Source organism: Portunus trituberculatus, chromosome 17 (genome assembly GCF_017591435.1).
Source record: "Portunus trituberculatus isolate SZX2019 chromosome 17, ASM1759143v1, whole genome shotgun sequence".
NCBI lineage: Eukaryota > Metazoa > Arthropoda > Malacostraca > Decapoda > Portunidae > Portunus > Portunus trituberculatus.
The window spans coordinates 9,656,167-9,672,906 of record NC_059271.1 but is presented as its reverse complement, the minus strand read 5'-3'; the positions used below and the strand labels follow the sequence as shown (position 1 = coordinate 9,672,906).

The 16,740-nt window shown below is 39.7% G+C and overlaps 1 protein-coding gene across 3 annotated transcripts in view; it reads right to left on the bottom strand.

Annotated features, from left to right (window-relative positions):
• Positions 1 to 16,740, bottom strand: part of LOC123505018 (hemicentin-1-like) — a 579,315-nt gene that overhangs the window by 11,288 nt on the left and 551,287 nt on the right. For all 3 annotated transcript variants that reach the window (XM_045256028.1, XM_045256029.1, XM_045256030.1), the window contains one exon: positions 9,275 to 9,387. In XM_045256028.1, coding sequence (XP_045111963.1) covers positions 9,275 to 9,387 — 113 coding nt within the window. The remainder of the gene's footprint in view (positions 1 to 9,274; positions 9,388 to 16,740) is intronic.

Here is a 16,740-nt window from a genome sequence, read left to right as displayed (position 1 = left end):
TTGTAGAATTGTGGAACAGGAGAAAAGTGAGGATAATATATATATATATATATATATATATATATATATATATATATATATATATATATATATATATATATATATATATATATATATATATAACTGGAGGCATTGGGAAAGTTAATATGAAAGTGGAGCAGAAAGTGAATGAGAGAGTTAGCGTGAAGGTGGAGCAGGAGGAGATGAAGAAAAATTATTACAAAGGCTAATTGAAATGACAAAGAATTTACAAGAATATGGACGGAGACGGAGAACGAGAAAAAAAAAGCCACTGAAATTAGTTTAAAAAAAAAAGGCAGAGGAGTAGCTTGTGCGTGACAAAGATTTCAGTAGCAAAGTAGAACATTCAGTAATTGCTACACTTTCCTATAATAATCTCGTGCAATGACCTTCCTTCTTCACCTCTACCCTCCGCAAAAAGAGGGATAATGATGAATATGAGAACACAGACAACGTAAATTGAATCAGGGAAGAGAAAGTAAGAAAGGGAGCACGTTACCAGAGGGGTAAACATAAGATGAATAAGTGAAACAAGTAAGAAGGGCAGGAAGGAGTGTAAAAGAAAAGTGGAAATAAAAGAAAGTTTAGCTGGTTTAGCATTAAAAGCCTGTACTTGCTTGTATTTTTCACCTCCTTGTCTATTTCTTAGCTAGTATGCTTCAATCTTGCCTCATTCGTGGTGAACAAGGAATGCAAGAGATAGAGAACTCACAGAAATCTAGAATAAAGTCCCAGGAACAAAGAAAAGGGAGAAAAAACTAAAGGATGATATGAGGGATAAGAAAGGTGGGATAAATGGGAATCTGGCGAAATAGGGTTTGGGGAAGGAAAGAAAAGTGGGTAGTAATGTGGCTTTTATGAGAGGAGATAGGAGAGACGTAGAAAAGAGAGGAAAGTAAGGGGATTACGTAGAGAGAGGGAAAAGGCTCTGGAAAAGGCAAGAGAAAACCTGGGACTCGTTTTTGATGGGAGGGGCAAGAAATAGACAAAGAGGACAGCAACAGAGGGAAGAGGAGAGAGAAAGAGAGAAGAGAGAGAAAGAGAGAAAGGAAGAGTGTAGAGTAGTGCCAGACTAGGAGGGGAAGCGAGAGCGAGGGAGGGAAAGGATGGACAGGAATACTCGACAAGGGAGCCAAGAATGTTAGACAGGTCGGAGAGTTGGGGAGTTTACGAGAAGGGAAGAGGACAAAGCCGAGAGGGAACAGGGACAGTAATGCAAGTTTTGAACAGAGGATTGCTGGCGGACGGAGGAGGAGAAAGGTGTAACAGACGTGGAGAAGGAAGGACGCTTAGGGAAGGAAGCATCTGAGCAAATAGGTGAGGGAAGAAGTATATGGTGGACAAGGAAAATCAACGTGAGAAAAGACAAATGACGAGAGAGAGAGAGAGAGAGAGAGAGAGAGAGAGAGAGAGAGAGAGAGAGAGAGAGAGAGAGAGAGAGAGTAATTGAATATCACCCAAAAACAAGACAATAAAATATAAATAAATGAAAAGATATGAAGGAAAGATAAGCAAAGAGAGCGACAGAGAGAGAGAAAGTTAAAGGGTGGCAAAGGGGTCACTGTGGGAGAAACGAAATGAGAGAAAATGACGGGTAGGAAGAGATAAGAGAAGAGATTTACGACACGACTTTTATGTTCCAAACCTGCAGGTGACGGGGAGAGGGGAGAGAGTAAGGAAGGGGGAGAGAAGAGTGGGGAAAGCAGAGTGGCTTAGGGTGACGAAAAGGGCAGGGAGAAGGAAAAGACTATAAAATGAGAGAGAAAGAGTAGGTTTCAGGGCAGTGTGCAGAAGAGGAGATGGAAACGCAACGTCTACGTGAAACGAGAGAATGAAATTAATTGTTTTTGAAATCCATTCTACACAATATTTTTCATGGGATGGTGTATTTTTCCGCTTGTAATATCATATTCTGTTTCATATATATATATATATATATATATATATATATATATATATATATATATATATATATATATATATATATATATATATATATATATATATTTTCCCAATTGTCATATAGTAAATTCATGTCAAGTTGCATTTTCCCCGCTTTCTACATTATATCTCTCGTCAGGTTTTCGTATCAAATATAGACACATGATAAATCGTTAGGATAATGTTAGCTTTTGCTTAGCCATGTTAGTCTCCCAGCACCTGCGTCACTTGGGAATCCGCTTCAGTAAACACGTAAATGCACTTTTACAGTCTTACGCTTTATATATTTCTTTTTTATCATTTCCATCTTTATGAGGGGTATGATTGCGTGTGCGTGTGTGTGTGTGTGTGTGTGTGTGTGTGAGAGAGAGAGAGAGAGAGAGAGAGAGAGAGAGAGAGAGAGAGAGAGAGAGAGAGAGAGAGAGAGAGAGAGAGAGAGAGAGAGAGAGAGAGAGAGAGAGAGACGTTATGCCGACTTTCGTATTATTGTGATAAAAGGACGATCAGTCAATTATGTGGTAAAGGACATCAGTCCCTGACAGGCGAGAAAGGCAGTGTGAGGGGGCGGCATCAAACGTGCTATGCGGCACCATTAAACCTTGATTCGATGAAATAACCACCCACTGTTGTACCTTCGGCTTGAATCAAAATGTTGCTTGTTCTGTAATGATTAGTAGAAATGTGTGCGTGTGTATGTATGTGTGTGTGTGTGTGTGTGGTGGGGGGAAAGGGGGTGTTGTAGGAGGGTGGTGGTATGTGCTTTCTTTTTCCTTTGAATATACTGTCTAAAGTTGGTTTTAAGTAACTGACTTAGCAAACTTATAAATGTATGTATATTTTAAACAATTCCACATTATGTACACTATACTATATTAAAACATGACTCCTGATGTACTCTTTGACTGAAACAGGTATGGAACACGAAGACAATGAGAATCTTTACATTTGTTTTTCACTCAGAATATATATCTGTTTCAGGAGATGTATTAACAAAGATTCTTAAGTTTCGTTTTGTACTTGTGGTTATCTCTTAGGAATTTCTTGTTCTGATGTGCTAAGACGAACTCATGTCCCAGTATGAAATGGTGAAAGCAAAACGGTATAAAAAAATGATCAATTTCTAGTTTATAGAGCAATCATTTTTTAACTTTTTTTTTTAAGAAGAAACAAAACTAATAATTTATCATAAAGTTTGTGAGAATATGAGCACATAAATTTGTGTATAGAATGTATAAACAAATTTCACCAAGCGCAAAGAACGTTTATTTTGTCTCGGTGTTTGTCCTTCAGCCTTGCTGCCCCACTGCTCCCACTTAAGCAGTGCCTCATTTCCTACCTTTTTTTTTCTTTAGTATACAGATGATGATTTGTAAGGCCAAAACGGCCAATACAGGACACCCAGCTGGACTCAATGCAAGACTTTCCTTCCTCATACAGTCAGTGCTATTTGGAAACGTAACCTGAATGGCTTCACTTACTCACCGACACGAAAAAGCCGCATGGGACTCAAACACTTCTAAAGTAAATGAGACACACCAAATACAGAACACAGGAAGACTCAAGATAACAATTGCTGGAGAGCTGCATTCACTATTGGCTAAATAGCACTGTATCTAATATTTCAATTACTAGAGTCATCGGACCACTCCTTCCTGAGCGGATCTCCTAGACATCTCCCACCAGGTCTGTCAGAAATAGCACTCCTGCAGGTGCAGTCTGTCACATTCAACAATTCAGAGTCACTCATGTTACGTAAAACTTTCTTACGGGGCTGATAAACTTTGAGTAGGAGGACCTGAGCTTCATAGTGGTCTGGCAAGTTTGTTAAGTTGGTATTATGTGTAACTCCACATTGAGCCACCTCCACACGTGTTTCAAATCTTTTGACTAACTCTAAGCAAAACACAACTTTAAGACTAAGAGTTGGTCTGAGACAAACTAAGATTATTTGTTTATACGGCTTCAGCTTCTATAAAGAGCTGAAAACATTACATGATGGGAGATATCTATTAGTCAACCTAATAAACTTATCCGTCTCCAATGAGATAAATGTTCATTTCACGTGCATGTAGGTGTATTTGTCAACGGTTTGCAGTCCCCTCTTGCGTCTTAAGATTGCTAAGCTTTCAGATCCTGTTCTCCCCTCATCTCTTCTTTCCCTCTTCACGCTCCTAAGATCTCCGATCTTCATTTACTTTCCCTCTCTTTCCTTCACAATTCTTCCTCCAAGATATTTCAGAATCTCAGAAGATTAGGAGTTGGAAATCGAGCATCGATTTGGATTTTGAGAAAGTTGAAAATAAACTTAAGAAATGTGTGTGTGTGTGTGTGTGTGTGTGTGTGTGTGTGTGTGTGTGTGTGTGTGTGTGTGTGTGTGTAATTCACCTCGCTCGTCTGCTGGAGCGAGCTCAGAGCTCATAGACCGATCTTCGGGTAGGACTGAGACCACATCACACACTCCACACACCGGGAAAGCGAGGCCACAACCCCTCAAGTTACATCCCGTACCTATTTACTGCTAGGTGAACAGGGGCCACACATTAAGAGACTTGTCCATTTGACTCGCCGTACCGGAACTCGAAACCGGCCCTCTCGATTGTGAGTCTACCGTACTAACCACTACACTACGCGGTGTGTGTGTGTGTGTGTGTGTGTGTGTGTGTGTGTGTGTGTGTGTGTGTGTGTGTGTGTGTGTGTGTGTGTGTGTGTGTGTGTGTGTGTGTGTGTGTGTGTGTGTGTGTGTGTGTGTGTGTGTGTGTGTGTGTGTGTGTGTGTGTGTGTGTGTGTGTGTGTGTGTGTGTGTGTGTGTGATTCACTGTTTGATCTGCTGCAGTCTCTGACGAGACAGCCAGACGTTACCCTACGGAACGAGCTCAGAGCTCATTATTTCCGATCTTCGGATAGGCCTGAGACCAGGCACACACCACACACCGGGACAACAAGGTCACAACTCCTCGATTTACATCCCGTACCTACTCACTGCTATGGGAACAGGGGCTACACGTGAAAGGAGACACACCCAAATATCTCCACCCGGTCGGGGAATCGAAGCCCGGTCCTCTGGCTTGTGTTTGTGTGTGTGTGTGTGTGTGTGTGTGTGTGTGTGTGTGTGTGTGTGTGTGAGCGCGCGCCCGTGTGCAAGAAATAACATAATAAAGTATTCCTCAGGCTTTTTAAGTGTTGTTTTGTTATTATTGTTATTGTTATTGTTGTAGTTGTAATTTTTGTTGTTGTTTTCCTTACTATTATTATATCATTATCATTATTATTATTATCATCATTATTGCTATTATTATTATTATTATTATTATTATTATTATTATTATTATTATTATTAATATTATTATTATTATTATTATTATATATTTTTAATATCGATAATAATAATAATTATTACCATTATCATTATTATTTCTAATAATACTATTACTACTACTGCTAATGATAACTATAAAAGTAATAAGGGTAATGATAATAATAATAATAATAATAATAATAATAATAATAATAATAATAATAATAATAATAATAATAATAATAATAAAAATAATAATAATAATAATAATAATAATAATAATAATAATAATAATAATAATAATAATAATAATAATAATACCAATAATAACAATAATAATAATAATAATAATAATAATAATAATAATAATAATAATAATAATAATAATATTATTATTATTATTATTAATAATAATAATAATAATAATAATAATAATAATAATAATAATAATAATAATAATAATAATAAATAATAATGAAAATATTAATGATAATGATAATAATAATAATAATAATAATAATAATAATAATAATAATAATAATAATAATAATAATAATAATAATAATAATAATAATAATAATAATAATAATAATAATAATAATAATAATAATAATAATAATAATAATAATAATAATAATAATAATAATAATAATAATAATAATACAACTACAATTATTACAATTGCTACTACTACTACTACTACTACTACTACTACTACTACTACTACTACTACTACTACTACTACTACTACTACTACTATTATGCCGATTATCATCATTACTACATTTAAGTCATTGTTATTATCGTAACCGCATTAAAGTGTGGTTCACCAGCGCAATGTTTCCTCGTTACCGGTATCACATTTTCCCGTTTTCTAAGCGACTTGTTTCCGCCTTGCTGGACGATCACACACTCGTTGTTCACACGGTACGGGAACTTCTTACTGTGAGCGGCAGTACGATCTGAAGAGCGTTAGTTGAAATATCAGGGAATAAATTACTGTGTGGGAATAGAGAAGAATTGAAACCCATAGGCTAGATAATACATTTTTGATAGTGCATGTAATATTCTTTATATATATTATAGCTTTGTAGTTTAATTAGGTAAAATGTAGCTATCACAGGTAAATTCAAGTAAACTGTTGGTTGTGATGAAATTAGTGAAAGTTAAAAGTTTCAAAGGCAAAGGTGCTGAGGATGCAGTTAACAGAAAATCTACCAGTAATGTTATATTGGCCTTATTATAATTTGCTATTTAAGTCTTCTGGTTGGGTTTGCCTCCCACATATTGAGTTTGATTAGGTTAGTGTTAATACTGAATTAATAGTACCGGGAAACTTACAATAAATAGTTAACTATAGAGAATTAGCCTTTTTTTTTTTTTTTTACTTTAGAGGGGAGACTGGACAAGGGCAACAAAAAATGAAAAATAAGGCCCACTGGGTTGCCACTTCCCTTAAAGTTATGAAGAGTTAACCAAAAGTAAGGGAGAAATGTCTTGATACCTCCCTATTAAAAGAAATCACGTCGTAGGAAGATGGAAATACAGAAACAGGCAGGAAGTTCCAGAGTATACCAGAGGAAAGTATGAATGATTGAGAGTACTGGTTAACTCTTGGGTTAAAGAGATGGACAAAATAGGGGTGAGAAGAAGAAGAAAACCTTATGCAGCGAGTCCGCAGTAGGAAGGGAAGTATGCAGTAAGCAAGATCAGAAGAGCAATTAGCATAAAAATAGCGATAAAAGATAACAAGAGATGCAACATCCAGCGGTGAGAAAGAGGCTGAAGACAGTCAGTCAGAGGAGGGGAGTTGATGACACGAAAAGCTTTTGATTCCACTGTATCTAAACATAACTGTGAGTGGAACCTCCCCACGTGAACTCAAGGGTTAAGTTTTGGGGAGATGCACTTTACGGAAAATTAGTCAATAATGTTAGGTTAGTGAATAAAATTCTTTGGTTAAGTTTGTCTTATCCTGACATATACATAAGAAAATCTTGTACCAGAAGCATCTTCTGTCAACACACACAGGGATATCACCACATCTTTTGGCTAGATCAAGTAGCAAGCATTACTTATTAAGGTATTTTGGCATGAGATGGAGAGCCCCAGGGCTAGGTATAAATAACACATTTTTGGTACTGCATCTAAAATTCGTATGGCTTTGGAGTTTAATTTGGTTAGGTTTAGCTAGCAGAGGTTAAGTTAAAGTACATTGTTGGTTGTGGTGAAATTTGTGAAGAAATTTCAAGAGCAAAAATCTCTGGGGATGCACTTAACAGCAAAATCACCAGTAATGTTATATTAGTTTTATTATAATTTAACATTGAAGTCTATGTAGATCTATGCCATTCTGGCAATTCACACACGGATATAACTACACTTTTTGGTCACATCAACTGACAAGTCATGATTTATTAGTGTTTTTTAATGTTAAAAGGACACAAGAAGTTCCCAGAGTAACCGACCTGGTAGTATCACGGCCTAAGTGGTGCCGGGAACACAAACAATGGCGCCGAAACAGTGTTACCGCATCAAGTTGGTGTCGGAACATGGGGGAATTATTGTTCGTGTGAACCACGCTTAAGAGCAATACGTCAGGAAGCGCATAGTCCTGTCTGGCCACTAGTGAACCTCCACCAAAAGGAAAGCACAGGATCACATTTCTCTTCCTGTTTTACCCTTTGAGGCAGAAACAAATGAGATGCGCTCCCGAAGGCGGGCTGTGACGGAGTAAGAATCCTCATAATAAGCTTCCGGTCGACGGGTCGGAACTCTCTCCTCCCTTCATCCTTTTCTCCCTCCTCTCGTCTCCCGCTCCTTCCCGGACGTCATCCTCCCCTGCGGCCCCTCCCCACGCTGGATCCTTCGAGGTTTGGGAGGATATCACAAACGCATTATACCGTAAATATCTGGTAATATGCAAACTCACGCCACACCACACACTCACGCCGGTTATGAGAAGTTATGGGCGTGGAGGAGAAAGCTTGAGCGGCCTGGAGAGGAAGGAAGGAAGCGAAAAAGGAGCACTGGAGACGGAGGGCCTGGAGGGAAGGGGAGGAAGCTGTTGTGCTGGAGGTTGGTGGTGGTGGTGTGGTCGTGGTAGTGGTGGCGGTGGAGATATTAATAGGTTTTGAAGAGTGGTGTGGCGGCGGTAGTGGTGGTGGTGGTCGTGGTGTGTAGTGGTGTAGTGTTGTAGTGATGGTTGTGGTGCTTAAGAAATATTTACATTTTCCTCTATGCCAAGATAAAACGCCAAGTGGAAATATCTTAAAAGACACAACACATTCTGCCTGGCTTTTACTAACTTCGGCAAAGTAATATGACCATGAAAGTTCTGCTTATTTACTTCCAACAAACACCAGTTCTGCTCCACCGGCAAAGGTAAGACACGGATAAAAATTTAATGTTATACACTTACGCATGCTATTATACTTCCTAATGTCTGCCTGCAAGATAATTGCACTCATATCTCTCTTGCAGCGGAGCATTCAACTCAGAGAGGCTTTCCTCATCAATCCATACGTACTTCATGATCAGTTGAGCCAAACTAGAAAACTACAACATTAAGTCAGTGACAATGAGAAACATCAGACCAAAGATATGCCAAGACACCTAAAACCAGTGTGTCCTGGGTTGCTCAGACCTTTGAATTTTGACTTTTTGTATATCATACCAAGAAGAGCGAGATGAATGGTGAAGGTTAGGGAAAGTATCTGACATAGAGTAGACTCAAAAGCACTAATAATAAATATTTTTGAAGCCAAATTTTGTCAAAATAAATACGGAATTTTTTTACTTATCACGCACAAGAAACCAAAAGAAAAGAAATTAATTAATAACTTTCAAACAAAATCCAATAAAAAAGATGCGAATGTAAAGCGGCATACATGAAAAAAGCCAAATTAACACTCATATGAAAACCCTTAAGGAAGGTATCAATATATAGCTACACACTTTTCATGTATTGAAAAAAAAAAAAAAAAACAGACCTTACTTATTCCGCCTACCACTGACCTGCAGGAGGAAGCGCTGTGGCAGGCCGCCGTCGAAACCAGACAAACACCTGATGCCAGCGGAGTGTGACGTCACGTTGAGTACTGTGCAATTGTTGACTTCCTCCGGCGGTCCTGTGGGTCGAGAGAGAGAGAGAGAGAGAGAGAGAGAGAGAGAGAGAGAGAGAGAGAGCGGGGGGGAGGGGATGTTCCGTTAAAGAAGGTTGACACGAAGAGCATAAGACTGGTACAATAAAAATCTTTATAAATCAGAAAATGCATGAAAGATATCAGAAGACACACACACACACACACACACACACACACACACACACACACACACACACACACACACACATCTATCTCCCCTCTCCCACGTGTGTGTGTCTCTGTCTCTCTCTCTCTCTCTCTCTCTCTCTCTCTCTCTCTCTCTCTCTCTTCAGAAGTACGAAAACTCGTCGTTTCCTTCATTACACGTGAAACATTCCACGCACGCAACCTAAATGAAACACTGAGAGAAAACGTAACAATAAAAAAAAATAATCCAAGACTATTGAATTTCATTGATGTGTCTGTGTATTTACTTCATGCTCCTACGTGGTGGATGTGGTAGTATTACAACTGTCCTTATTATTTCTTGACTTACTTTCGTTTTTCTCTTCTATTTGTCCATATATATATATATATATATATATATATATATATATATATATATATATATATATATATATATATATATATATATATATATATATATATATATATATATATATATATATATATATATATATATATATATATATATATATATATATATATATATATATATATATATATATATATATATATATATATATATATATATATATATATATATATATATATATATATATATATATATATATATATATATATAATATATATATATATATATATATATATATATATATATATATATATATATATATATATATATATATATATATATATATATATATATATATATATATATATATATATATATATATATATATATATATATATATATATATATATATATATATATATATATATATATATATATATATATATATATATATATATATATATATATATATATATATATATATATATATATATATATATATATATATATATATATATATATATATATATATATATATATATATATATATATATATATATATATATATATATATATATATATATATATATATATATATATATATATATATATATATATATATATATATATATATATATATATATATATATATATATATATATATATATATATATATATATAGCAGGAAAGCAATAACTAAGGTAGCTACGAGCAGCATCTTTAATGGGCCAAACGTTTCGACATTTCATCTTATGTCATCATCAGTGGTCTAAAATAAAATAAAACGATAAAACAAATATAAGTATAAAAGAATAAAGTAAAAATACAAAGAGAATTACAATGGTAAAAATTCACACTATCATAAGTGGGTATGCTGACAGAGTATTGTTGAGGGATGGCTTTACTTGGGAAATATATAGGGATTCCAGTATTCTTAAACTGTGTCTATTACAGGTGGCGAGGATACGGAAATGACTGAGATTGGGTTGAACCTTACATGAGAGGCAGTGGTCCCGTATCGCGGAAAATGGGGCGTTGTGTAGCGGGCGCCCTGTTCTGGCAGACTGGCCTAAATGCTCGCTGGCTCGGTTTATAAGTGAGCGCAAGGTGCTACCCACATACTCAGCCTGGCAGCTGGGACAAGTGAAACAATAAACAGCCGACGAGCGTAAGGCAGTTGGCAGAGTGTCCTTAAAGAGGAAAAAACTACCTATACATAGACTATTTGTAGACACAATACGAAAATGTTTATCAGGATAATATTTTGTAAGTTTTTCATATAGACCCCTTTCTAATTTCTTGGAAACCTCACCTAAAAATGGAATACGTAAATAGATTGTTTCTTTGGCAACAGTGGTAATTGGATGTTTAAGAAGGTATTTACTTTGGAGAAAGTTATTCAGAGTTTTCTCAAACAGGTTGGTGGTGAAGCCATTGTTATAGAAAAAATCCTTTAGGAAAGTAACTTCATTATGGAAATTTAGGTAAGAAGAAGACAGAGCAAAGGCACGGTGTAAGAGGGTACGGACTGAATTGATTTTGAACCGGAAACTGCAAAAGCTGAAAAAACTAATACCGAGGCCAGAAAATGTAGGTTTACGATAAATAGAGGTGGAAAGTCTACCATTGATTTTTGTGATGTTTAGGTCAAGGAAGGGGATTTGTGAGTCTATTTCAGATTCCATAGTGAACTTGATATTGTCATGTTGTGAGTTAAGGTAATGTAGGAAATGGTCTGCATGTGATGCTTCCTTAAAAAACACCAACGTATCATCAACATATCGTATATATGACATAGGTTTGAAAGCGATAGGACAATCATCGAGCCAGACTCGGCCAAGACACCGTGCTTTAAACACGTGTCGTCCTGCGCTCTGTCCTTCACCCACCTCTGTGTGGATTTTTTGTACGCCCATCAGGCTTAGGTATTAGTCAAATAAAGTTAGGTTTCCCATTGTCCCGTGTTTTTAGCTTTGCCTTTTCACTGTCCTCTCCTTAGCGGCAACAGAAGGTGTCTGTTGCCCGGTTGTCAGATTGTCTTTCCTCTCACACCTACGGAGGATCCGCCTCAGTGAGCGTGCTTTTGGGGTGAATTAACACCGTCCGGCCCCTTAGAGTGGTTTGGCAGGACAATCTGACATTAGGTAACTCCTCCTGACCACCTCCCACTTGTGTCCTGCTCCTCCTGCAGGAGGGGGGTGTACCCCCCTCCATGCCTGACGGACCTTCCTGCCCTCCCCCCGTAAGGGGGAGGGAGGACACTGATCGACGACCCCGACTGCCAGACTGTCTATTGACCCTCTAAAGCGACGTATGTGACTCTACATTCCAAGACGAACACCCGCCTGTCTACTGTTAATTCTTTTATAATAAAGAAGGTCATTGACTGTAACATAGGAAATGTCGTTAATGTGAAAAACTTGCTAGTGGTGATCTACTTGTTCAGACACTTAACGTAAATCAAGTTAAATCATTGTTGAAGCTCCGGTTCATTCATGACATCGAGATCGAGGCTTCGATTCCAGTGTCCATGAACTCGTGTCGGGGAGTCGCTTCCCACCGCGATTTTGTGGATATGGAACCGACCGAGATCGTCGATTGCATGACTGATCAGGATGTCATTGAGGCTCGGAAAATTACTAAAATGGTTGACGGTACAAGAAGGAGCACAGCATCAGTCATTCTCACCTTCAGTGCTGCTAAGTTGCCAGAGAGGATTCATGTAGGGTACGAGTCGGTTCCCGTTCGTCCCTACATTCCGAATCCTCTCCGTTGTTTCAAGTGCCAGCTTTATGGTCACCATGGTAACGCTTGTCGGTCTTCCCACGCTTACTGCGGTAGATGCGCAGGAGAGGGCCACTCTGTGGAGCAGTGCACATCCTTGGTAGAGAAGTGCCGTAATTGTGAAGGTGCTCACTCCACTTTTTCACGCGATTGTCCCGCGTGGAAAGTGGAGAAAGAGGTCTGCACGGTTAAGGCTACTGAAGGATCTCTTACTATGAAGCAAGGATGCGAGTGAAGCAGACGCAGGCCGCGCCTGCTTCAAACGTCTCCTACGCTTCAACAGTAAGGGCTCCACCTAAGATGTGTACTGTTGCTATCCAGACTGACCTCAGCGACCTGCTGCCTGCTCCATCTACCACCACTGATTCCCCTTCAACCTCTGCCTCATCATCTGCTAAATCTACTACTACTACTACTAAAACCTCTACTCCTATAACTTCCTCTGCTCCATACCTGTCTGCTATTTCTCGTACTCCCAGTAAGGGTGAGAAGACAGACAAGTCTAATAAATTAAATTTAACAAAGCTTGAACGTCAACGCCCTTCTCATGTCGTCGCCGCTCCCGCGCCGTCGAGAAGGAGTTCACACGCTCGCTCCCTCTCGACGAGCTCCGGGGAGTTAACAATTGATGAATCGATGGATGTCACCATTAGTAAGGGCCGGGAGAGGTCCCCCGGCAGCGCCTCTGAGCGCAAAAGGACTAAGAAAACGGCCGCCACCACAACTCTTAAGCCATAATGTTCAAGGTGTTACAGTGGAATTGCAGAAGTATTCGGAATAAAGATCCATATTTGTCACTTTTAGTGAACATACACAGGCCGTCCGTTATTTGTCTACAAGAGACGAGACTACAGGATCAGCCTGATCCTGCAGTGCTAAAACACTACCATCCGTATAGAAGATATGAGGGACACGGCGTTGCTATATACATACACAAAACACTGACACAAACAGAAGTGACGTTGAATACACCTCTGGAAGCGGTCGCGTGCAGGGTGAGATTCAACGACACGTATCTGGCTATCTGTTCCTCTACTTGCCTCCCAATACCTCCATTGTTGATGATGACATTACATCTCTTATTAGCCAGCTTCCGGGCAACAGGCTAGTTGTTGGCGACTTTAACGCCCATCATCAACAATGGGGAAGTGAGAGGTCAAGTGTACGTGGGGAGCAGATAGTAAACATTTTATTACAGACAAACCTCTGTCTTCTGAACGATGGAAGTGCGACTCGTGTAGATGATCGGACTGGTAACGCGTCTGCCATTGATCTGTCGTTGCTCTCGCCAGGTATACTCCTGACTTCTCCTGGGAAGTCATCGACGACTCCACGGAAGTGACCATCTGCCCATCTGCATCTCTTATGCACGCGACATCCCGCCCACCCCCGCCCTCCCAAGTTTAACTTCAAGAGAGCAGACTGGGCAACCTTCCGTGGGGTTGCCGACGTGGATATATCTGGCGAGGACATTGACACGATGGTCAGCAACGCAACACAATCCATATTACACGCCGCTGAGGCTTGTATTCCGAAGACTTCTGCAGTTTACACTAAGCATGGAGTCTCATGGTGGACAACGGATTGCCGACAAGCACTTCGTGAGCGCAATAGACGATACAGGTACTTCAGCCAGCAGCCCAGTCAAGCAAATTTCATAGCCTATAAAAAGGCAAGGGCTCAGGCAAGGAAAGTCATCCGTAATGCAAAGAAAGACTCATTCAGACAATTCATATCATCTGTTAACCGCACCACTCCTCTCTCCAAAGTATGGCAAACAATAAATATCTTAAATAACAGAAAACCATATATTCCTATCACCACCCTTAAAATAAATGATATTATAATTGATAACAAAACAGAAATAGCAAATGCCATAGCCCACCAATTCCATCAGGCCAGCAGCACAACTTATTATGACCCTACCTTCCTTCCAAGGAAGGAGGCTGCAGAACTCACTGTCCCAAACTTTGCCACAGGAGGCGTAAACTCAGACTACAACACAGAGTTTACGTTGGATGAACTCCTCTTTGCCCTGAAATCCTGTAAAGGCTCCAGTCCTGGTCCAGACAATATTTCATATATCATGTTACAAAATCTCGGCCACCACTCCCTTTCAAAATTATTAACGCTCTACAATAGAATATGGACCACCTACACTTTCCCTCAGTCTTGGCACTTCGCCCACACAATCCCAATCCCCAAAAAGACTGGACGCCTTACGGACCCCAGTGCGTTTCGTCCTATTGCGCTCACGAGCTGTCTATGTAAGGTCATGGAACGTATGGTAAAGCGAAGGCTACTTTTTGTTTTAGAAGCGAAGGGTCTGTTAGGTGATCAGCAGTCGGGCTTTCGGAAGTACCGAAGCACGATGGATCACCTAACACACCTGGAGCATTGCATTTCAGAGGCTTTTGCCAAAAAGAATTCATGATAGGGGTGTTTTAGACATCCACAAAGCCTTCGACATGACATGGCGACACGGCATCCTCATGAAACTCTACGCTCATGGCTTCAGAGGTAACTTGCCCATTTTTGTTTATAATTTTCTTCAGGACAGAACATTCTCTGTCAAGCTTCCTGGTAACGTAATCTCGGACGTTTTCGTCCAGGAGAACGGGTGCCGCAGGGTAGTGTTCTTAGTCCCATTTTATTTTGTATAATGATTAATGATATTCTGTCAACAACTCCCGTCCCAAGGAATCTTAAATACTCATTGTACGCCGACGATTGTGCGTTATGGCACTCCTCGCCTAACGCACAATTCTCAGCGGGCGGATTCAGGATGCTCTTGATTCCGTCCAGCATTGGGCCTCATTATGGGGATTTAAGTTTTCAGTTGCTAAGTGTATCGGTGTTGTTTTCACTAGACGTAACGTACCTGATTTGCAAATAACTCTTCAAGGCCAACCGATACCGTTTCAAAATTCAGTCAAGTTCTTGGGTCTGCATTTTGATAGCAGACTCAATTGGAAGACTCATGTTAATGAATTGCTCATTCGTTGTCGTAAAAGATCAATGTCCTCAAATACCTTTCTGGTACTTCATGGGGAGCAGACAGAAAATCTTTATTAATGGTGTACAAGTCCTTAATTCGTTCTCATTTAGACTATGGCTCACTGGTGTATGGGTCTGCGTCGGAACCAACACTGAGGAGATTGGATGTACTGCAGAATGAATGTGTGCGAATGTGTCTTGGAGCCCTGCGCTGCACTCGTGTGGCGCGGATGGAGGTTGAGGCCAATACACCACCGCTACAACTACGTCGCGACGCCCTCCTTTTATCTCATGGGATAAAAGCGGCTCGGAAAGCTCCCTCGGTAACACAGCAAACAAGATTATATGGCAGCACCACCACCTCCACAATGCGGTCCGCCGTCCAGTCTCAGTCAGACTACACACGCTCTGCCAGCAAACGGGCGTGAGACTGGACGATGCGGACCAGCTCGTGCTGCCCACCCTTCCCCATGGAAACTTCCCACCACCACCTTCAACATCAACTGGCTTCAGGGGAAGAAGGCTGTGGTTACCGAGGTGGAGCTCCAACACCACTTCCGAGCCCTCGTCGCTGGCCTCCCTCCATCCCTACATCTCTACACAGACGGCTCCAAGACAGGTGAATGTGTGGGTGCAAGTGTATGGTCGTGTGAATGTGCCCTCAGGTTCCGGCTGCCTACCCATACATCGGTTTTTCTGCTGAAATTTTTGCTATTGACAAAGCCATAGATTATGCTTTAAATTCAATTCATAATTCAATTGTCATTTTTTCGGACTCTATGTCAGCCCTTCAGGCAATAGAGTCCGGCCGCACGGATACAAATGAAATCCAGGGCAACATCATTAATAAGCTGAATTCATGTCATAAATCCTTCTCACTGGTTTGGGTGCCTGGACATTCCAATATACGCGGGAATGAACAGGCTGACATGCTAGCTCGGTCTGCTGCAGAGCTCGAGGGAGCGTGGAACCTCCGTCGGGATCTGCAGTCATGTCTCTCAGTTGTTAAATCATCAGCAAAACTCCTGTGGCAGAGTCACTGGGACAACCTCCACCTCCAC